Below are 23,553 nucleotides of genomic sequence, written 5' to 3'. Positions count from 1 at the left end.
GATGACTCCTCTCACCATTGGTGCATGGAATGTTTGCATGGTTATGGACAACATGAAATCCAGTAGACCTGAAAGATGAACAATTCTTGTTGCCAGAGTCCTCAGCAGGTATCACATCCAGCTGGCAGCCCCTGATTGAAACAAAGCTAGCAAATGAAGGTCTTACTGAAGTTGGAACTGAACACATGTTTTTCTGGAGTGGCTGTAATGAAGGGGAGTGCCAAGAAGCTCATGTACATTTTGCAATAAAAATTAAGTTAGTCAATAAGCTTGTTTGCCTACCAAAAGGAGTGAATAGCAGGCTCATGAGAATGTGATTGCCACTTGCAGGAAAGCAGCATGCCATTGTCATCAGTGTGCATGCTTCCATTATGATGAACCCAGATCAGATCAAAGAATAATTTTATGAAGACCTGGAGACCCTTATCATCAATGCACCGAAAGAAGACAACTTTATAATTCTGGGTAACTTGAATGCAAGAGTAGGTACAGACAACTAGACATGTCAGGGAGTTATTTGGAGGAATGGAGTCAGAAACAGCAATGGCACTGGACCCTTACTACTGAAGACTTATGTGTCTCATGACCTCATCACCAAGAAGACTTAATGGCAACAGATTAGAGTATTTCTCAAGAGGTGAACAGTTCATTGCTAAGTTGGAGAGGAAGCTGAGCCAATACACAGTTGGCAACAGTGGAGCTGAAAAGGAGTGGGCAACTTTTAGAGATTGGTGTACAGCACTGCATCTGTTCATCTGAGCCAAAACACTTGCAAACATCAAGATTGGTTGGTCGAAAATGATGGGGAAATTCAGAAGCTCCTAAACAAAAAATGAGGACTCCCCAGAGTTTGCCAGCGGACAGTGCATCTGTTTCTAAGACAACAGTGTTTCACTGCATTCAGAAATAAAGTACAAGCAAAGCTTAGAGATATTCAGGGTTCTTGGCTCAGTAAGAAGGCAGATGATTTTCAGTTTTATCCTGACAGTAACAATCCAAAGTGCTTTTATGATGCCTTGAAGGCTGTTTATGGGCCAAAGACCCCATGGTGCATCTCAGCTACTCAGTGTTGATGGAACCATATTGATTAGTGATGAAATGATCCTGGAGAGATAGGCTGAATACCTCCATGACATCCTCAGTCAATACTGAAGCCACTGACCGTTTTCCTCAGGTTGAAGTCAATTTATCTCTAGCCAAATTTCCAAGTGAAGAAGAGGTTTTGAATTCCATTAGGTGCTTCTAAAATAGCAAAGCACCTGGTGCTGATTCTATTCCAGCTGAGAGTTACAAGGTGGTGGTGGTGCTGGTGCTGGTGCTGCTGCTGCTGCTGCTGCTGTCTACTGCTTATACAAAAGCTGACTGAAATTTTTCTGCATTATATGACAGGAGGAGGTTTATACCCCAATAGTATAAGGATGCCTTCATTGTCAATCTATATAAAGGTAAAGGAAATAGATTGTTCTGTGACATTCATGAGTGATGGGGGGCAGTCTTGTAGTCATTGCTGGCAAGATTCTTACCAGAGTTCTCCTTAGCATGCCGATCCTTCACCTGGAAGATGGTCATCTACCTGAAAGCCAATGTGGCTTCGAAAAAGGCTGAGAAAAGGTCAATGTGGTGTTGGTTGCATGGCAGCTCCAGAAGAAATGCTAGGAGCAGAGCAGACATACATATACAACATTCATTGATATGATCAAGGCCTTTGATACTATCGGTTACAAGGGCTTGTGGAAAATTATGTCAAAGTTTGGTTGCCTGGAGAAGTTCATCAGTATTGTACATTGATTTCACTATGGCATGCTTGCAGATGTTCTGGGTAATGTGTGATGCATCTGCTTTCCCAGTTACCAGTGGGGTGAAGCAGGGCTGTCTGTTTACTCCTGTGCTTTTTAGCTTGATGTTTTTAAGGGATTAAAATGGCATCAAACGGGGCAGCTAGGTGGCACAGTGGATAGAGCACCAGTCCTGGAGTCAGGAGTACCTGAGTTCAAATCTGGCCTCAAACACTTAACACTTTTACTAGCTTTGTGACCCTGGGCAAGCCACTTAACCCCAATGCCTCACTTAAAAAAAAATGGCATCAAAGTCAGTTACTCCACTGACAATAAATTATTTAACTTGAAAAGGCTACAAGCCAAGACTAAAAAGGAAGGAGAGTTGGTGCGTTATTTTTTATTTGTTTACAGATGATTGTGCCCTCAGTTCAGCCTCTGAGGCCGAGATGCAGCAAAGTATGGATCAATTCTTTGCTGCTTGTGCTAATTTTGGCCTAACAACTAACACCAAGAAAATGGGTTCTTCACCAGCTAATACCACAGCATCCATACATAGAATCACTGGTTATGGCAAATGAAATATTGAATGCTGTGGCTAAGTTGACATACCTTGGCAGCATGCTTTCCAGGGATGTACTCATAGATGATGAGGCATGTGTTGCCAGAGCTAGCTTAGTGTTTAAGAGGCTCTAAAGGAAAGTAGGGAAGAGAAGAGATATTAGACTGTCTATCAAACTGAAAGTCTACAGAGCTGTTTTGCTGACCTCATTGTTGTATGCCTATGAAACCTGGACAGTGTACCATTGCCATGCCGGGAAACTAAATCACTTCCATTTGAATTATATTAGGGAGATTCTGAAGATCACCTGGTAGGATAAGATGTCAGATACTGGGGTTCTTTCTCAAGCTAAACTGCCAAGCATTCAAACTCTACTGCAGAAAATGCAACTCCAGTGGGCTAGCTATGTTGTTTGAATGCCAAATGTGTTTACCTCAAAGACTATTTTATGGAGTACTCACGAAAGGCAAGTACTCACATGGAGATCAGAAGTCGTCATACAATGACACTCTCGAGGTCTCTCCAAAGATCTTTGGAATCAATTAGGAGACATGGGAGACACTAGCACAGGACTGCTTAGTATGATATGCCTACATCAAAGAAAGTGCTATGCTCTGTGAGCAAAGCAGAAATGTAGTAGCTCAAAAGAAATGTGAGATGTGCTAATTTAGAGACATTTCCACTCCAAATGTTCACATGGACTATTTGTACCTCACCATGGTAGAGCCTTCTGAGCTCATCTTGATTTGATCAGCCACATTTGGACACTGTCCCTTGACTTCGACATAGCGATGTCTTGTGGTTCTTTTCAAGCACGAAGAACAAACACCAACCAGTCCCCAATTTCCAATTAGTTGGCTAGTATTGTTGATTCTGCTCTTCTGATATCACTTATATAAGCCCTTTTCTCTCCTCTAATACTTCTGCTACCTTGGTATAGGCTTTCATTACCTTACCCCTGCATTGTTGCAGTAGACTTCTGCTTGGTCTCTTTGCCTCAAGTCTCTCCCCATTTCAGTCTATTTTTCTTTTCTTTCTTTCTCTCTTTTTTTTTTTTTAAAGTGAGGCAATTGGGGTTAAGTGACTTGCCCAGGGTCACACAGCTAGTAAGTGTTAAGTGTCTGAGGCCGGATTTGAACTCAGGTATTTCTGACTCCAGGGCCGGTGCTTTATCCACTGTGCCACCTAGCTGCCCCAATTTCAGTCCATTTTTTACTCCATTATCTGATTCATCTTCCTAAAATACAGGTCTGACCATATCCTCCCCTATCAATAAACTCTAGTGGCTTCCTTTTATCTTCAGAATCAAATATAAACCCGGCCCTTCCTACCTTTCCAGTTTTCTTAAACTTTCCTCCCTTCAACATACTCTTCCATCTAGTGACACTGACCACCTTGCCATTGTTCTCATGAGATGCTACATCTCCTGACTCAGCATTTTTACTGGACATGTCCCATGTCTGTAATTCTCTCTTCATCTTTGTCTGCTATCCTTGTTTGGCTTCCTTCAGGTCTCAGCTAAAACCCCTTCTTCTGCAAGAAGCCTTTGTCAATTCCCATTGATGCTAGTGCCTTCCCTTTGATATTTTTTTTTCTTTTTCTTTTTTTTTGGTGAGGCAGTTGGGGTTAAGTGACTTGCCCAGGGTCACACAGCTAGTAAGTGTCAAGTGTCTGAGGTCGGATTTGAACTCAGGCACTCCTGAATCCAGGGCCAATGCTCTATCCACTGAGCCACCTAGCTGCCCCAAGCCACCTAGCTGCCCCTCCCTTTGATATTAATTCCAAGTTTACCTACATCATTTGCATGTTGTCTCTTTCATGAGATCATGCGCTCCTTGGGAACAGAGATTATCTTTTGATTTTCTTTGTATCCCCCAGTGCCTAGCTTAGTACTGACACATGGTAAGTACTTAATAAATGCTTTTTACTTGACTTACTCTTGAGTAAAATTATTTATGCTAATTTCTTTTGGGATCACAGCAGCTCTCAAAATAGGATGTTTTAACCAAAGGATATTAAAATGGTGACCGTGTATTTAATGTTAAAAACACTTTATAAAGAAATGTTTGAGTCATGGAAGGATTTAATTAAAATGTCAGATAGAACTGTTAGAGGCAGCTAGATGATGCAGTAGATAAGCACCGGCCCTGGATTCAGGAGTACCTGACTTCAAATCCGGCCTCAGACACTTACTAGCTGTGTGACCCTGGGCAAGTCACTTAACCTCCATTGCCTCACCAAAAAGAAAAAAAATAGAACTGTTATAAAATCAGTAGTATATGTACTTTTTTATTGTACCTGGCTAGTTTTTTTTTTTTTTTTTTTGCAGGGCAATGGGGGTTAAGTGACTTGCCCAGGGTCACACAGCTAGTAAGTGTCTGAGGCCGGATTTGAACTCAGGTACCCCTGAATCCAGGGCCGGTGCTTTATCCACTGCGCCACCTAGCCGCCCCATACCTGGCTAGTTTTAAAATCAAAATACATATCTACCAAAGAGAAAGGAAGAGAAATACATCAGTATTACAGATAATCTAATAATAGCAGAGCAGATTGATATTTTTAAAAGAATTATATAATATTAAAAAGCATTCTAAAACGGTAGCTTAATGTTTTAGTGTTTATTTAGAAAATATCTGATGGCCTTTAGTAATGCTGCAATTTCAACCTGTCATTTTGATTAACCTAGAAATGTGAAAACTAATCAGAGTTTGTGTAAAAAACAATCAATTTTTTTCTGCCATACTGTAAAGGTAGTTTAGGTCAGTAATATTTTTCTCATTTTTCAGAAGAGGAAACAAATATAACTTTGATTATATAAAGATTAGTTTTATGCAAATTTCTGTGCTGCTTTTTTCTCTCTCCTTCATTAGTAACATTTTCATACTTTAAAAATTGAAATAATCATTATGTTTATTGTTTTGGTAATAGAACCCTTGATTGATTAGTATTTGTTGAGTATTATTTGTAGAACACCATACCTTTTTTTTAAGCTTTATTCTTTTAAAATTTATTTCCATTTTTTTAGCCTGAACTTAAACACCAAATAAAATAGTATTCCAAATACAAAATGGAAACAAAAATGGCAGGATTATATGTGAAATTGTGAATCGCTATTTTGTACAACTTAATTTTTCTTTCTATAGTAAATTCAACCTGTAGTTGTCCTTCTGTTTGGGTCCCCTTGATGCCTTTTCTTCTTATATTAATGACTAAACATACCTCTAACTTCTCTCCCCAGTGAGCCTAACCTTGCAATAAACATTTTCCAAAGAAAAAAAGTCAAAGAGAAAAAATTCCATAAATCTAACCAACAGATTGACCATGTATATAACAGCATGTATAACATTCCACACATATTCAGTGTACATACCCTCCCACCTATCAGATGGAGCTATGCGCACAGTATAGTTGTCTGCTTCAGGGGATGATGGATTCTCCCTCATTGGAGGTCTTTAAAGGCTGAATGAACATTTGTTGACTATGTTATGGGAGAATTGTTGTTCTGGTATGGGGTGGTTTAGATGATAAAGGTCTTTTTAAGATTTACTTCAGTAAACTTCTGGCATTATTCTCTGACTGTGCAAACTTGAAAATCCTCTACCCCTCCAGTGGTCTGACTGTACCTAGAAAATTCAGAATTGATTGTATCAGTAACCTGTCTTTCATTATAATGTAAGCTTCTTTAGGAAATTGTTTGGTCTCTTGTATTTCCCAGAACTCTGCACGTTATATAAAAGTGATCTGGAAATGGATCAAAAGGACATTGAGGGGCAGCTAGCTGGCGCAGTGGATAGAGCACTAGCCCTGGATTCAGGAGGACCCGAGTTCAAATCCGGCCTCAGACACTTAACACTTACTAGCTGTGTGACCCTGGGCAAGTCAGTTAACCCCAATTGCCCCAAAAAAACCAAAAAACTAAAAAGGACATTGAGTCTTCATGAAACTCCTTATTCTCACAATCTCAATAAAATAGATAATAATATCATTTTATTTATTTATTTAATCATTAATAGATCTTTTCTAGTCATGTTAGGATTAGAATGGGATTGTGATTCTATGCCTACCATTTTGATAAGGACTAGATCAAGATTTAACTTGAGGTGTCATTGGGCATTCTTGAAGTATCATTTTAGTGTTCTTGGGAAATGCAGGAATAGTTGGGTTTGGATATAATTACTGATAACCAAAGTACTCTTTCAAGGGCCAAAAGGCTAATTTTATTTTAACCATTTTGATAGGTTTTTCCAAACAAAGTGCCAAAGCCTTTTAAAATTTAGTTATTTTAAAATTAATAATCATTTGCAATTATCATCATGACTACCCAATATTTTATTGTGTTCTAAGAGATTTTTCAGCTTTTCTTTTTGTCAACTTTCAACTATCGTTGATTTTTCCTACTACCTAGTGAATGGTTCTAAAGGTTGCATTTCCCTCTCTAATTTCTGTTTATAATCTGCTGTGATCTGGGAATCTAGATAAACTTATTAAAATTAAATATGAAGATTAGAACTGCAGGGTCTTTGACAGATACTTTGGAATATCAAATCTCTTTTACTTGGTTTTAGGTATGTGTTCTAGGGCGTAGTTTCTTAAACTTTGGGTCATAACCTCAAATGGGCTCATACAACTGAATATAGGAGTCATGAAAAATCTGGCAACAGTAAATGGTTATGCATACCTATTTTATATACCTATATACTCAGGGTCACAGAAAAATTTCTCAGGCAAAAAGGGGTGGTGAGTGGAAAAAGTTTAAGAAGTCCTGTTCTAGGGAATTTTGACACAAATGGGTATTAGTGTAAAGAAAGTCTATGATTTGACATTTAGGCTTACAAAGAGAGTAAGAGAATCTCAAGAAACTATAAAGGTGAAAGATCATATTTATCATTTTTTAAATAGAAAGAGGCAAAACATTTTATCATCAGTAGATATTTAACTTAAAGCCATTTTAAAGTAATAAAACTGTTAATTTTTTTTTTCTGATTTTGGTTTTAATTTAGCAAGTTCTTCAAATGTACTTTGTTTGACTTTCAGAGCTCCAGAGATCATATTGGGGTTGCCATTTTGTGAAGCCATAGACATGTGGTCGCTGGGTTGTGTGATTGCTGAGTTATTCCTTGGATGGCCACTATATCCAGGAGCACTGGAATATGACCAGGTAGTAGAAATGTTATGATATTTGCTAAAAAAGTTGAGTCTAAAATTTAAAACAATATACAAATGCCTATTCCTTATTGTCAGACATGGCTGATGTATTGGTTGGTTGCTGGATAGCTTTTTTCTCTTTTTAAAATATCTATTATCAAGGCATAGTTCATAGAATAAGGGGAAAATGTAGATATATTTCTTCCATGTGAAGATGATATAAAAACAAAAGATATCAGTAAAAACAGGATTTTAAAAATTTATTCAGAAGAAAAGAAATACCTAATCCTTTTTGTCCATTTTACTATGGGAGACTCAAAATAAATCAGTAAAATCCAAGAATTAGAAAATTAAGATATAAAACCTTATATGTTAGTATTTTGGAAATTCATATCGATAATGCTGAACCACATCTTCATGGATAAAGTTACTAAAGTCTTGGCCCTGATGTCAACATTAGAGAATTTTTTTTAAACTTCAGCTGAAGTATAATAGATTATGCTCTGACCCCCTTACCTTTACTCTGTGTGTGTCTCTCTGCTTCAAATGTGTTTCTAATAAATAACATATTATTTGGATTATAGTTTTTAATATATTCTGCTATCCACCTCCATTTTATGGATGAATTTTTCCCATTCACAATCACAGTTATGATTACTGGTTTTCCCTTCATCCTATTTTCTCCATATCTATCCTTCCCTCTCCTTTCATTCTATCTCTCCTTTCACTGCTGACTACTATCTCCCTAAATCTGTTCTTTCTTCTATCAGCACCCCTCCTTTCCTAGCCCCCCACTTTTATCCCTCCCTCCTACTTCCCTGTAGGGCAAGATAGATGTCTATACCAAACTGAGTGTGTATGTTATTCTCTCTTTTAACCAGTCCTGATGAAAGTAAGATTCAAGCATTGCTCACTCCTCTCTTTCCCTCCACTGTAAAAGCTTCTCCTTTTGCACCTCTTTTGTGTGATATAATTTACCCCATTCTACCATTCCCTTCCTCCTTTTTTCCAGTGCATCTCTCTTTCCAACCCCTGAATATTGAACTCATCATAGTCAATTCATACCAATGCCTTCTGTCTATGTAAGCTCCTTTAAATGTCCTAATAATGATAAAGTTCTGTTAAGGGTTAAAATTCTAGCTAAACTGTCTAAAATATCTAATGAGTGGTCGCCAATAAATTATAAGCTTTAGCAAGAGTTAGACTTTTAAGCATTTATTAAGGAGAATAAGAATTTGGTAAAGAGAGAGAAAAAGGCCTAGATTCCTATCTATTAAAGGGAGAGCACATTTCTAGCTCCCTTCTCCGCCAGAGTCCAGAGGAAAGAGCCCCAGAGTCAGCGCCAGTCTCTTCCTTCCTTCTCCCACTAGTCCGCGTCACTTCCTCCCGCCAAAGAAAAGACTCCTGGTCTTGCCCTCAAAGACCTTCGCTTCACGGGCAGAACTCTTCTACAGTAAGTATCCAGCAGGTGGCGTCATTCCAATCGTTACAGTTCTGAGGAGTTACAAGTATCATCTTCCCCTGTATGAATGTAAACTATTTAACCTTATTGAATCTCTTATGATTTCTCTTTTCATGTCTACCCTTTTATGCTTCTCTTGAGTCTTATATTTGAAAATCACATTTTCTATTCAGTTCCGGTCTTTTTATCAGGAATGCTTGAGAGTCCTCTGTTTCTTTAAATATCCATTTTTATTCCCCCTGAAGGATTATAATCATTTTTTTCTGGGTAGGCAATTCTTGGTTGTAATCCTAGCTCTTTTGCCTTCAGGAATATCACTTTTTTGGGGGGGGCGGTGAGGCAGTTGGGGTTAAGTGACTTGCCCAGGGTCACACAGCTAATAAGTGTCAATTGTCTGAGGCCGCATTTGAATTCAGGTCCTTCTGACTCCAGGGGTGGTGCTCTATCCACTGTACCACCTAGCTGTCCCAGGAATATCACATTTTAAGCCCTCTGTGATCCTTTAATGTAGAAGCTGCATCTTATGTTATTCTGACTTTGACCACATGTTCTATGAACTGTTTCTGGCTCCTTGCAATAATTTTCTCTTTGACCTGGGAGGTAAGGAAGTTAGTTTAGCTATAATATTATATAGCTTAGTTATAATATTCCTGGGAGTTTTGATTTTGGGATCTTTCTTAGGAGGTGACTGGTAAATTCTTTTATTTCTGTTTTTCTGGTCATAGGACATCAAGGCAGTTTTCCTTGGTAATTTGTTGAAATACTATGTCTAGGCTCTTTTTTTTTTTTTTTTTAAATCTTATTTTTCAGGTAGTCCAATAATTCTTTAGTTATCTCTTCTTGATCTGTTTTCTTGGTCAGTTGCTTTTCCAATGAGATATTTTATATTTTCTTGTATTTTTTCATTCTTTTGTTTTTTAAATTGTTTCTTGATGTCTCATGGTGTCATTAGATTCTACTTACCCAATTCTAATTTAAAATTTTTAAGGGATTGTTTTCTTCAGTGAGCTTTTGTACCTCCTTTTCCATTTGCCCAATTCTACTTTTTAAGGATTTATTTTCTTCAGTGAATGTTTGTACCTCTTTTTCCATTTGACCAATTCTGCTTTTTAAGAAGTTCTTCTTTTCAGTGGATTTTTGTGCCTTTTTACCATGTGGCCAATTCTGTTTTTTAAGGTGTGTGTCTTCTTTACCAAACTGTTGTGATTTTTGCATCAGCTTCATTTCTTTTCCCAGGTTTTCTTCTACATCTTTTACTTGATTTTTAAAATCCTTTTTTGAGTGTTTTCAGAAATTCATTTTGGTTCTTTGACCAATTCAAATTTCTCTTTCAAGATTTTCATGTAGCTGTTTTGACTTCCTTGTCTTCTTCTTTGTCTTGATTTTCCCTGTCACCATAGTAACATTTTATGGTTGGGTTATTTTTCTTTTGTTTGCTCATTTTTTCAGCCCATTTAAGTCAGACTGTGCTCCCAGGGTGGAGGGGGCACTGTCCCAAGCTAAAGGTTTTGGTGTAGTTGTTTTCAGAGATAATTCTGGGGACCTGTAAGTTTTTGGTTCTTCCAAGGTGATATGATCTAAGGAGAGGTGTGGTTATTGCTCTCCTGACCTGTGCTCTGGATTGTGAGCAACCATAAGCACACTTCTTTACCCTGGAACTGTGACCAGGACCTCTGCTCCCCTGTGAGAAAACCACCAACACTCTTCTCTACCCTGAAACTGTGACCAGGATCCCACTCCCTTTTGGCTTAAAGCACAAGTATTGCTGGTGCTTCTCCTCACCCTTGGACCTTGACCCAGAACTGAGTATGGGCAATGTAACAGAGTTTTGCACCTACTGCCAGCAAAGGGTCCCCTGTAATTTTCTTCTGACCACTTGTTTGACTCCCATGCCATCTATTGTCTGAGAGCTCTAGAAGTCGCCACTCCCTCCTTGCAGCCACCCCCAAGGCATGACCAACCCTAGTGAGATAGTTTTTTCCTGCTGCTGTCCAGAGTTGTCTTGGGCTAGAAAATTGTTTCACCTTTACCTTTTTTTTTTTTTGGGGGGGGGGGTGAGGCAGTTGGGGTTAAGTGACTTGCCCAGGGTCATACAGCTAGTAAGTGTTAAGTTTCTGAAGCCGGATTTGAACTCAGGTACTCCTGACTCCAGGGCCGGTGCTCTATCCACTGCGCCACCTAGCCGCCCCTCACCTTTACCTTTTAAAAATTTGGAGGGAGAGTTGGGAGAGCTCAGATGAGTTACTCCACCATCTTGGTTTTGCAAATATTCTTTTAAGAATATTTGCTATTAAATGATGGCTTTCTAAAAATTTTTATATTGTGGCTTTTTAAAACCACATCTGAACACATTAGTTCTTATCTGAACCAGTTTAATTTAGCTGATATTTGCATCACTTTCAATTATAGATAGAGTTTTAGGCACTCCCAAAGATATTTTAAAAAAACTAAAAACTCTGCTCTGAACCTTCAGTCAAGAGAGCCTGGGTTCAAATTCTACCTCTGACACTTTAACTAGGGAACCAATATGAACTTCAGTGTCCTCCTTTGTAGGTGATAATCCTAGTAGTGTCTTCCTCACAGGGTTGTGAAGGTGCATGCAGTTGCTTTGTAAACAGTAAAGAGCTATATTAAATGTGGATAATTATCACATAGGATTTGAACCCAGGCATTCTGACTCCAAATCTCTTTTTCTTTCTACTGTACCATATTTGTGGGGTAGGTGTAGCACAGTGTGGTTTAAAAACCAGTCCTATGACATCGACTCCTTCTTAGCTCCAAATGGTTCAGGATCTCCAGGTTTCTTCCCGCCAGTTGTAAACAATAGCAAGCACTCTCTTAGATTTGGAATCCAGGTAGAATTAGCTATATTTGGTGTATAAAATGTGTTTTTTTTCTTTATTTTGTCTGTTACTTGTAGGATGATAGGATCATAGATCTATTCTCTCATCTCTTCTCAACTTCTCTGTTTGTCAAAGGCATCACCATCCTCCCATCCCCCAGGTATGAAACCTCTGCATTATCTTTGACTCCTCATTCTCCCTTACATTTCATAGCCAGTCATTTTCCAAATCTGGGCACTTTTTTTTTTTTTGGTGGGGAAATGAGGATTAAGTGACTTGCCCAGGGTCACACAGCTAGTAAATGTCAAGTGTCTGAGGCCGGAATTGAACTCATGCCTTCCTGAATCCAATATCCACTGCGCCACCTAGCTGCCCCACCACTCATTTGATATTATTCCTTCTTCTGTACTCTGATCCAGCCAAACTGGCTTTCTCTTTGTTCCTCACACATGATACTCCCATTTTCTTTTGTTGTTGACCATTCCACATGCTCTTTGTAACTGATTCTTCTATTTCTGGCCCCAGGTCCAAGCAAAACAAGTCTAACCCTTTTTATGTGATAGCCTTTCAAATATCTGAAGTTGTATCTGTTATGTGTCTTCCCTAAGTCTTTTTATTTCAAAGCTAAACACCCCAAGTCCCTTCAATTTATGTATATATGGTGTGATATTGAGGCTCTTTGCCATCTTATTCATCCTCCTGTTTTATCAGTCCTTTTTTTTTTTTTTTTAAAGTGAGGCAGTTGGAGTTAAGTGACTTGCCCAGGGTCACACAGCTAGTAAGTGTTAAGTGTCTGAGGCCGGATTTGAACTCAGGTCCTCCTGATTCCAGGGCTGGTGCTCTATCCACTGCGCCACCTAGCTGCCCCATCAATGTCCTTTTAAAAATATAGTACTCTTTCTCACCAATTCCCACCCCTACTTCCTGATGTGGTCTGACAAAGGTAGAGTGAAACAGGACTATGACATCCTTTGCCCTGTCTGCTAAGCTTCTTTTAATATAGTCTTAAGATTGAATTTGTTTTTTTTTGGCTACCATGTCATACTGTTGACTCATTGAGTTTGCTGTTTGCCAACTCATCCCTTTCTAGTTTTTTTTTCTGAAGATTTGTTAACTATGGCCATGTCTGCCCCATCTTTTATTTTTTAAGTTTATTTTTTAAGCCCTAGTATAACATTTTACATTTATCCCTACTAAATATCACTTTATTAGATAATAGTCTGTCATTCCAACCTATTTAAGATATTTTTGGATCCTTATTCTTTCATCCAGCATATTATTTAAGACTACTAGAACTAGCTTTGTGTCTTGTGCAAATTGGATAAACATCAACATGCCATCTTTCCTTTTATCCAAGTAGAATTTCAATCTAATTGATTACTCTTCACTCTTGAATATTTTTCACTAGATTTATGCAACGAGTTTTAGTTATGATTTTATGACAAAAAAAAAGTATTGCACAGATTCTCGAAGATAATGGAAGAGGTTTAAATAGCAGTGTGATAAGATTAGTTTCATAAAATGTCACTAATGAAATTCCTTCCAACATTTGATCGGGTCAGACTGGCAGTGAAACTATTTCAGTGGTGGTGTACAAACTTAATGCTTCTGGTTATACAGAGTGGGCCCAAAGTCACAATGGTTTTTTTTTTCTTTTTTTTTCCTGGAGGCAATGGGGGTTAAGTGACTTGCCCAGGGTCACACAGCTAGTGCCAAGTGTCTGAGGCCGGACTTGAACTCAGGTCCTCCTGAATCCAGGGCCGTGATTTATCCACTGTGCTACCTAGCTGCTCCAGTCACAATGTTTTAATAACTTTTTGAAAATTATTTTTTCTTTATTTTTCACCATTTATAAGACTTGATTTTCCACACATAATGTAAATTCATTTCCTATATATATGGTATATGATACTATGGTATTATAAATTAAAAACAAAAAATAAAGGAGTTATTAAATATTGAAACCCCTTTGTGACTTTTAGCCCATTCTTTAATACTTGGTTTCAAAATTATGAATAACATAAGAAAAACCTTTATGCAGTTTAAAGATAACTGATGATGAACTGATTTAGAGTAAAATGAGCAGAACCAAGAGAACAATTGGTATAGGAACAGTGTTATTTAAAAAAAATAATTTGAAAGACCTAAGAACTCTGATCAGTGCATTGACCAAGCTCTATTCCAGAAGGCTGAAGATGAAGAAACATGCTACCTACTTCCTGACAAGTGATGGATTCAGGATGCTCATTTTCTTACACTATAATAAATGTCTATAGTAATCTAGTATATGATAAAACCAAAGATCCAGTCTTTTGGAACAAAATCTCATTATTTGACAAAACTTCTGGGAAAACCAGAAAACAGTATGGCAGACACTAGCATAGACCAGTACCTCATACTATACCAAAATAAGGTCAAAATAGGTACATGATTTATGCATAGAGTGTGATACCATAAGCAAATTAAGAGATCATGGAATAGTTTATCTGTCAGATTTATGGACAGAGGAAGAATTTAGGATTGAGCAATACAAAATATAAAATTGATAATTTTGATTACATAAAATCAAAAAGGTTTTGTACAAACAAAACTAATGTAACCACAATTATAAGGGAAGCAGAAAACTTGGAATGAATTTTTGAAACAAGTATCTGATAAAGGCCTCATTTCTCAAATATATAGAGAACTGAGTCAAATTTATAAAAATAAAAGTCATTTCCTGATTGGTAATTGGTCTAAGGATATGAGCAGGCAGGTTTCAGACAAAGAAATCAAAGCTATCTATAGTCATATGAAAAAATGCTCTAGATCATTATTGATAAAAGAAATGCAAATTAAAACAACTCTGAGGTATCACCTTATACCTATCAGAGTGGCAAATATAAGAAAAATGGAAAATCTTGGATGTTGGAGGGGATGTGGGAAAGCTGAGATGCTAATCCTCTGTTGATGGAGTTGTGAAAAGATCCAACCATTCTGGAGAGCAATTTGAAACTATGCCCAAAGGGCTGTAAAACTGTGCATATCCTTTGATCCAGCAATACCACTGCTTGGTTTATATTCCAAAGTCATACCCCCAAAAGAGAAAAAGACCTATTTGTTTTTTGTTTTTTTTTTGGTGGGGCAGTGGGGGTTAAGTGACTTGCCCAGGGTCACACAGCTAGTAAGTGTCAAGTGTCTGAGGTCAGATTTGAACTCAGGTACTCCTGAATCCAGGGCCTGTGCTTTATCCACTGCGCCACCTAGCCGCCCTGAAAAAGACCTATTTGTACAAAAATATTTATAACAGCTCTTTTTGTAGTGGCTAAGAATTAGAAATCAAAGGAATGTCCATCAACTGAGGAGTGTGGTATATGATTGTGGTAGAATAGTATTGTGTTATAAGAAATGACAAACAGGATGATTTCAGAAAGGCCTGGAAAGACTTGCACGAACTGATGTATGGTGAAGTGAGAAGAACCAGGAGAATGTTGTTGGATGAAGAACTGTGAATAATCAACTTAACTTTTCTCAGCAATACAATGATCCAAGACAATCCCAAAGGACTAATGATGAAGCATGCTATCCACCTCCAGAGAAAGAACCAATATTGACTGAACACAGACTGCGCGCTATTTTTCACTTTATTTCATTTTTTCTTTTATTCAAGTTTCCTTATACAAAATAACTAATATGGTAATTTTTTACATAATTGCACATGTATAACGTAGATCTGATTGCTTATTATGACTTCAGGGAGGGGGGGAAGGGATAGAATTTGCAACCCAAAACTCTAAATTTATTATTTTTTTAAAAGGAGAGCTCACAGAGAAAGTGGAGGGATATTTGTTGGAAAATTACTGTAGTGTAAAAGACATGAGTGTCAATAAAACATTTAAAAATAAAATAAAACATGTTTTCAGGCACTTCCATTGTGGATTGCTTGACTATCCATATTTGTTACTGGGGCTTTCTTTTTCTTTTTTTCTTTTAAATTTGAGGTGGCTGGGTGTCAAAGTGGGGCTAAGGACGGCAGCTGAAAAGAAAAGAGGCTTATTGAAACTTTAAAAAACAATGCACGGAAGGAGAACTAAAGGGAGGCTAGAAAGCATCATAGACAATATGAAGAGCTTTGAAAGTTACCAGTGGACTTTGTAATAATGAAAAAACCCCTATATGTGGTAGGCATCACACTTGAACAATTCTCTTTTTCTTTTTATGTATGGAAATTCTTATTTTATTTGGCTTTAATTTCAGAATTTAAAAAATTTAAACAATTAAAAACTCAGTAAATATTGGTATTTTGCTCCATTAAATTTGTGGTGGAGTTTAAAATGTTTAGACTGGTCTTAAATTGAAGAGAAAGTTATGTCCTTTTCAATGATTTTTGGCCAGTCTTTAATTTTTTTTTTTTTTTTTTTAGTGAGGCAATTGGGGTTAAGTGACTTGCCCAGGGTCACACAGCTAGTAAGTGTTAAGTGTCTGAGGCCAGATTTGAACTCAGGTACTCCTGACTCCAGGGCCGGTGCTCTATCCACTGCCCCATCTAGCTGCCCCAGTCTTTAATATTTTTGAAGAAAAAAGTTCATATTTTTTCAGTACCAGGTAATGTTGAAAAATGTAAATTATTTCCTGGTATTCAACTCAGCAAACATTTATTAAGTGTGTGCTACTTTCTGTCTAGGCCCAAGTGTACAAAGGCACAGTGTACAAAGGAAAACAGTTTTTCTCCTTAAGACGCTTAAATTTCACTAGGTGAACACAAATCATGTAATAGATGAGGGAAGAAGAAGAGGTAATAATAATTTGGGTTTAGGAAAGGATTTCTGTTTTGTTATAAAGGAATTTTTGACAAAGCAACTCTGATAGGAAATAATTTACTATCTAGTCTAACCTTATTAGTTTTTCATTGCATTTTTTTTGGTCTTTTTTTTCTTCTATACTGCAAGAAGGTTTTTAACTATTTGGTATTTTAAGAGGATAAATATAATTATGGTAAAGATAATTTCAAATAATTTGCATGGTACAAAAGGAAATAAGCCAAAAAAGTCTTAGCTGGTCTATCAGTATTAAGTCAGTATGACCACAGTGAATTCTCTTCTATAGAGTCATGTGTACAATAGGTATATTTGTTTTCTATTCTTCTGGTAGTGAATTTCTAGAGGATGAGGCCTAAGAGGGCACTTATAGTTTAGTTCAATTCTTTCATTTTATAGATGGAGAAACTGGAGCCTAGACAAATAGACTTGTTCCATAGTCACACAGCAGGTTAGTGGAACAGTGAAGACTAGATTCTCATCTAGTTCCCATGATCTCTAATCTTTTGCCTTTCTCACTGTGCCAGGGCTATTCTTGACCAGTGTTTATTGAACACCTCCTTTGTTCAAGACAGTCAGGGAGATGACACATAGTACCCTCAGTTTGCTTGATATTTTGTTAAAGAGAAGTTACAGCTGAACTGAATTTCATGGTTTTTTTTTTTTTTGCATTTAAATAGTAATCATTCTTCAAGTCTGAATAACATTTAACCTCTACATTTTCCTCTTTCTGTTGAGTATGCCATCTTTGTAGTCACCGAGGTTTGTAGTATTGGAGGTAATCTTTAGTTTTTCTCCCCTATCTATTCTCTCTGATGCCAATCCAGTCACTTGCTAAGTCTTACCCAATCTGCTTCCACATTTTTTTTATTTCCAGTTATCTTCTCAGTAATTTCTTGATAGATCACTTTTAAATGGGTATTTTATATACTACAGAGGATACTGTAGTGTCTCAAAGGCTATCTATGTTAGTTAGTGGAACATTATCTCTGAAAGTTCCTGCCAAGCTGGAAAGGCTTTGGGTACAAGCCCAATAACTTTCCCTAGTTTTGTTGCTTGAGCACTATCCTAAGGTAAGCTTAAAGAGGCTCACTGCCAAGTTGTCAGAGAGTGATGAATTATTTGGCCACAGCAGCACTTGAACAATTGCTAAATTATACAGGATCATGAGTTGTTGGTAGTAGGAAGTACCCATACTGTTGAGATCACAGACCATAAAGCAAGCTTTAAACTGAACCCTAAATTAAGCAATTTTTATTTGTTTTTCAGATTCGTTACATTTCACAGACTCAAGGTTTACCAGGAGAACAGTTGTTAAATGTGGGGACAAAATCTACAAGATTCTTTTGTAGAGAAACAGATATTTCACATTCTGGTTGGAGATTAAAGGTAATGAATAAAAATCTCAAGAAAATTCTTCGCTTAAACTACTCTGTGCTCCTCCTCTACTTTTTTTCTTCATCTGCTCAAAAGCCACCTTATTTAAGAAGTTCTCACAGTTTAACTCAGCCAATTCTCTCTCTCCCTCTTCCTTTTCTTCTTTTTCTCCCTACTCTCTTTCTCTTCTTCTAACTTAAGTCTTCCTTTATTTCTTTAAAGGGTGTTCTATACTTGTAGTCATATGGGTCCAGACTGTGCCTTGGAAAAATGACTCTCAGATATTTTATGCCATTTTGTAGTTAATTTGAATGGAATTTTTTTCCCTTTCCTCCTGGTGTTTTAAAATTTCAGTTTTCTTTTCAGTTCTGAATTATTTCCCTTCCCTCTCCCCTTTCTTCCCCCACTAAGAATCAACCTATCATTTAATCTGATAACAAAGTCACTGATCATTTCCCTTTTGATGCACTTTTACAATTTTGTATCTGTAATTTTGATTATATACTTTTTTCATAAAATTTTTTAATGTTTGAGAGTGGGACACAGTGATTGGATCTTCTATATAACTCATGTAACTTATTTTGTTCTTGAGAAGTCTTACTCATTCTTAATCTTTGTGTTTATGTAATTCTTTAGCAATTTAGAGTTTTCTCCCCATTCATTCTACCTTTAATCTTCATGTTATTCATTATGGCTAATTATTATATACTGTTTTAAATTTCCACTGCCTTAGCATACTTAAAATATTTTAATGTTTATGCTTTAAGAAAAGGAAATAAAACTTATTTTTGTTTATTGAATAAGACTCTTGAAGAGCATGAGGCAGAGACAGGAATGAAGTCTAAAGAAGCCAGAAAGTATATTTTCAACAGTTTGGATGACATAGTGCATGTGAGTACCATAATTTCTGTCAGCCTTATGTATTTAAAATGATGGTCTTGAATGCCCAATATTGTAAAATACATTAATCATTCTTTCAGTTTGCATTTAAAGTTCTTGGTAGCTTTGAATAAATTTATCCACCCTAATTGATCAAAATCTAATTGGTTTTGATCACGTTCAAAAATTAAGTTGTGTCTTGTCAGACTTAAAAGTTAGATAACTGTTTTTCAGTTAAAATTACTTTCTGTCATTCTTACTTATGTTGCTATATGGAAAAAAACACACTCTAATTTAGTTCTTCATGTTTTGTTACACCTGCTCTTTCGGGTCTGACTCAGGGTGGTCCCCTGGTAGTTTAGGTTCCATATTGAAACAAAATGAGACATTCATAGTTCATTTGAGAGTTAAAGTGAGACTTACTTAGTCATAGCAGGAGAAGGATGTTCAACAAGGAGAGGTATTGAGAACTCCTTGAGTTGATTCAGATGAACAAAGTTCCAGTTACAACCCACCAGCCAAGCATCTGAGAACCCCTTCAGTTCCTTGAGGTTGTTTTGTATTCAGGAAGTGAGGACATGATCATAAAGGAAGTGCCTGAGCCCTTGGTCCCTGGAACCAAGAGAGAACCAATTGAGAAAGATCTCAATGCCTTTTAAGGAAAAACTAGCCTGACATGCCTGGTGGGGAGGGATAAGGGTCATGGCGGATGTGAAGAGTAGGATATTCTCTGAACCACTGATCATAAATCTTTTGTGGCACTGGAGTAGACTTTGTGGCCCTTGATCTCAGGCTGTTTTTAAGCCATGTGATCTCTTCCATTTTTTCATCTTCACAATATTTATGGGTCCTTTTTCCCTCTGTGGTTCAGAATCTGCCAATATTCTGGTTGTAAAAATTTTCAACATATTTATTTCTTTAATTTTTTATTCTAGTGTAAGTGTATTGTCTTAATTCAAAATTCTGTTTTTTCAGGTGAACACAGTGATGGATTTAGAAGGAATTGATCTTTTGGCAGAGAAAGCTGATAGAAGAGAATTTGTTAGCCTGTTGAAGAAAATGTTGCTGATTGATGCTGATTTGAGAATCACTCCAGTTGAAACATTGAACCATCCTTTTGTTAACATGAAACATCTTCTAGATTTTCCTCATAGCAACCAGTATGTTCTTTGAAAATATTCTTTTGATATATTTATGGGAAAAATATGATGATATTTTCCTAGAAAATGTGAGCAGTCATCTGTTCTAAACTCCATATTTGTCGAATCACCTTTCTACACCTACATTTCTTTAAGTACTTATTTAGGTGTAGTGGATAGAGCTCTGAGTTGTGTGATTTTCAAAATCTGGTTTCTGATTCTGGCTCTTGCCACTAATTTAGTCGTATGATATTTGGTATATTACTTATTTCATGTTCCTCATTTGTGAATGGAAGGGATAGGATTAGATTAGGAGTCAGCAATTTTGTATTTAGAAATGTAAAAACCATTCTTCATTCTCAGGCCATACAAGACAGATGGTTGCCTAACTTTGGTCCCCAGGCCACCATTTGCCAGCCCTAGGATTGGATAATGTCTAGGGTCCCTTGCAGCTCTGTGAGCCTGTCATTTGCCTAAGATCACACATCTAATTAGAGCCCAAATTACAATATACGCATATGGTTTCACATATACCTTTGTGTGTATGTGTTTTCGTTTTTGTTACATAAGAAATGGAATGGTGACAATTGTGTGAACAGGGATGCTGGTTGATGATTTTAACTATGGACTTTTCTGGGTGTCATGACACTAAGTGTCAAGTCTTCCTGATCTCCCTCCACCCTTGGCCCTCCCACATGAGGGAGCTGAAAGTATGGCAGGTATGAAGATGTGCAGAATGGGACCCTATGGAATAATTGCCTTTAAAGTGGTATGACCATAACGCTCAATCTCCTACTTAAAAAAAAAATATCAGGGAATGGGATAAGGACAGGCAGCCCAGATGAAAAATTCCATAAAATGCCCCAGTCTTTTGCATTTTAGAGCTGGGGAGGAGGGGGAAAGGGTTCATTGCAGACTAGTGATTTTACTGATTCTACAAATGGACATCTTCGACTTAGTTTTGCTTGAGGCACTGAGCGATTAAGTGACCTACCCAGCATTATACAAACCCATATGTTTCAGAAATGGGACTAGAAGTCAGGTTTTCCTGAGTCTATGGCCTGATGCTATACACTACCAGACCCTGCCTTTCTTTATTGAGAACCCTTAAAAATAATAAAATATATCAGACAATTCTTTTTCTAGGTAAACCGAATATTGGATGCAAAATAGTTACTACTATTTTACTATTGTCAAAAAGATTACAGTAATATAATTGGTTTTATTGGCTTTTAAAATCTTCTGTTGTGTTTTCTAATGAATTTTTTTTTTTGTTTTGGAAATTAACAATTTTCCTTGTACATTCTTATTGGGCCTCTCAGCACGTGAGCTTTCTACTTTTTTTCTCATTCTTTTGAGAGTATCTTATTGTATTATTGTATGTTTATTTTTAAATACTATGCACTCAATTATACTTATAGTTACTTTTCTGTTTTGCAGTGTAAAATCTTGTTTTCATATTATGGATGTTTGCAAATCTCACTCAAACTCATATGATACAAATAATCGCAATAAAACTTCACTTATAAGACCAGTTGCTTCAGGCAGTGCTGTTAATCTGACTGCAAATTTCACCAAAATAGGCACATTAAGAAATCAGGTAAGAATAAATATTTAAGAATTTGTATTTCTTTATTTTTTAAAGTTATTCAGATTTAAATTTAGGAATATATAGAAATGTCATACCTTTATTCTCTTAAAGCACTTCCTGCTGCTTCTCCTCTCAATTTTTTTTTTCCTAGTTCATTTAGAATCCTGACTTTGGGTTTTATCAGCCTCGATTTTGCTCACTACTGAGCACATTTTATCATTCCATAGGAACTGCAATCTTGGGAAGTAGTATGATTTTTTTTTTAGCAACAAACATTTATTTTATTTTCCATTTACATGTAAGGGTAGTTTTCAACATATTTTCCTAAGATTTAGAGTTCCAAATTTTTCTCCTTCCCTCCCTCCCTTTCCTCCCCCCTCCACAAGATCACAATCAGGTTATATATGTACAATCCACAAGTGTTCTTTTTATCAGTTCTTTCTATAGGGGTGCATAGTAAGCTTCCTCATTAGTTCCTTGGAATTGTCTTGGATCATTGCACTGCTGAGAGTAGTTGTCATTCACAATTGCTCATTGAACAATACTGCTGTCATTACGCACAATGTTCTCTCAGCTCTGCTTACTTCACTATACATTGATGTTCATTAGTCTTTCAAGGTTTTTTGGGGACCATCCAGTTTGTCATTTCCTGTAGCACAAGACCATTCCACTACAATCATATAACACAGCTTTTTCCATCATTCCTCAATTGATGGACATTCCCATGATTCTCAATTCTTAGCCTCCACCAAGAGTTGCTATAAATATTTTTTGTACAATTTTTCCCCCTTTTCTCTTTTTCATGATTACTATTGTTAACTGTTTCCCTTCCATCCTATTCCCTTCCCCATAATATTTATTCTATTATCCATCTTCTTTCATCCTATCACTCTTCCAAAGGGATTTGCTTCTGTCTGTCCCCTCCCCCACTCTGCCCTTCCTTCTTTTGCCCCTCTCTCTTTATCCCCTTTCCCCTCCTGTTTTCCTGCAAAAGCTCTCTGATGAAAATAATTGCCTAAGAATTAGGATTGAACAAATGGAAACCAGTGACTTTATGAGAAACCAGGACACAATAAAGCAAATCCAAACGAATAAAAAAATAGAGGGCAATGTGAAATATCTTCTGGGAAAAACTGCTGACCTGGAAAATAGGTCCAGGAGAGATAATTTGAAAATTATTGGTCTACCTGAAAACCATGGGAAGTAGTATGATTTTTAAAAAAATTATACATGTATGATTACGGGAACATTGATCTGAACAAAGTCATTTCACTCTTAATATTTCAGGCATTAACCACATCTGCCCATTCAGTTATGCACCATGGAGTGCCTGTGCAGACTGGAACTGCCCAGCAGACACTGATTATCTGCCCCCCAGCAATTCAAGGTATTGTTCCCTTAAATTGTGTTTCTGGTTTTGGCGTATGCCTGTATCCTGTAATTTCTGGATGTACTTGTCTCTTTGAACTTTGTTTTATGCTTTTTATAGTTTCTGGGTTCTAGTGTTCAGTTATTTGACCCCGAAGCTACATTTATAGTTGCCATTAACCAAAAATGCCACTTGTCTTTCAGTATGCTCTGTAGAGTCTGGTGCTATAAGTAGTGTGCTTGTATAGAAATTAGTGGCCTGGAAGAGTTTGCAGGTAATTTGGCAGAGTTATGTGCTATTTGAAAGCCATATGTATTCTGAGAATCACTGCTTTAGCTTTTCAGGTTTGTGTACCGTATCATTCATTGATACTGTCAATCAGAATCCGCCCTCATGCCTACTTCCTTGTAGTGTGGAGGTTCTGAAAGACCCAGCAATTGGGTCTCTTTTTGTTTTCCTAGACTAGCCTAGCTAATTTTGCAGAGGCTTATTTCCAGATTGGTAGCAACATGATCAATTTTCAGCCACAGCAACTCTAAAGGACCACCTATTAATTTTTAGGGAGCCTTAAATTTGGCGTTAAGTACCCACACTTATAAAATAAATCTTTACTAG

The 23,553-nt window shown here is 37.0% G+C and overlaps 1 protein-coding gene across 7 annotated transcripts in view; it reads left to right on the top strand.

Moving 5' to 3' along the window:
- The window catches only part of HIPK3 (homeodomain interacting protein kinase 3), a 97,978-nt gene that overhangs the window by 53,773 nt on the left and 20,652 nt on the right, over nucleotides 1–23,553 (top strand). For all 7 annotated transcript variants that reach the window (XM_043970179.1, XM_043970173.1, XM_043970180.1 and 4 more), the window contains exons 3-8: nucleotides 7,372–7,495; nucleotides 17,853–17,972; nucleotides 18,765–18,851; nucleotides 19,815–19,999; nucleotides 21,419–21,578; nucleotides 22,857–22,956. In XM_043970179.1, coding sequence (XP_043826114.1) covers nucleotides 7,372–7,495; nucleotides 17,853–17,972; nucleotides 18,765–18,851; nucleotides 19,815–19,999; nucleotides 21,419–21,578; nucleotides 22,857–22,956 — 776 coding nt within the window. The remainder of the gene's footprint in view (nucleotides 1–7,371; nucleotides 7,496–17,852; nucleotides 17,973–18,764; nucleotides 18,852–19,814; nucleotides 20,000–21,418; nucleotides 21,579–22,856; nucleotides 22,957–23,553) is intronic.

The sequence above is a fragment of the Dromiciops gliroides genome, chromosome 6 (genome assembly GCF_019393635.1).
Source record: "Dromiciops gliroides isolate mDroGli1 chromosome 6, mDroGli1.pri, whole genome shotgun sequence".
Lineage (NCBI taxonomy): Eukaryota > Metazoa > Chordata > Mammalia > Microbiotheria > Microbiotheriidae > Dromiciops > Dromiciops gliroides.
This window is presented reverse-complemented; position numbering and strand designations above follow the sequence as displayed.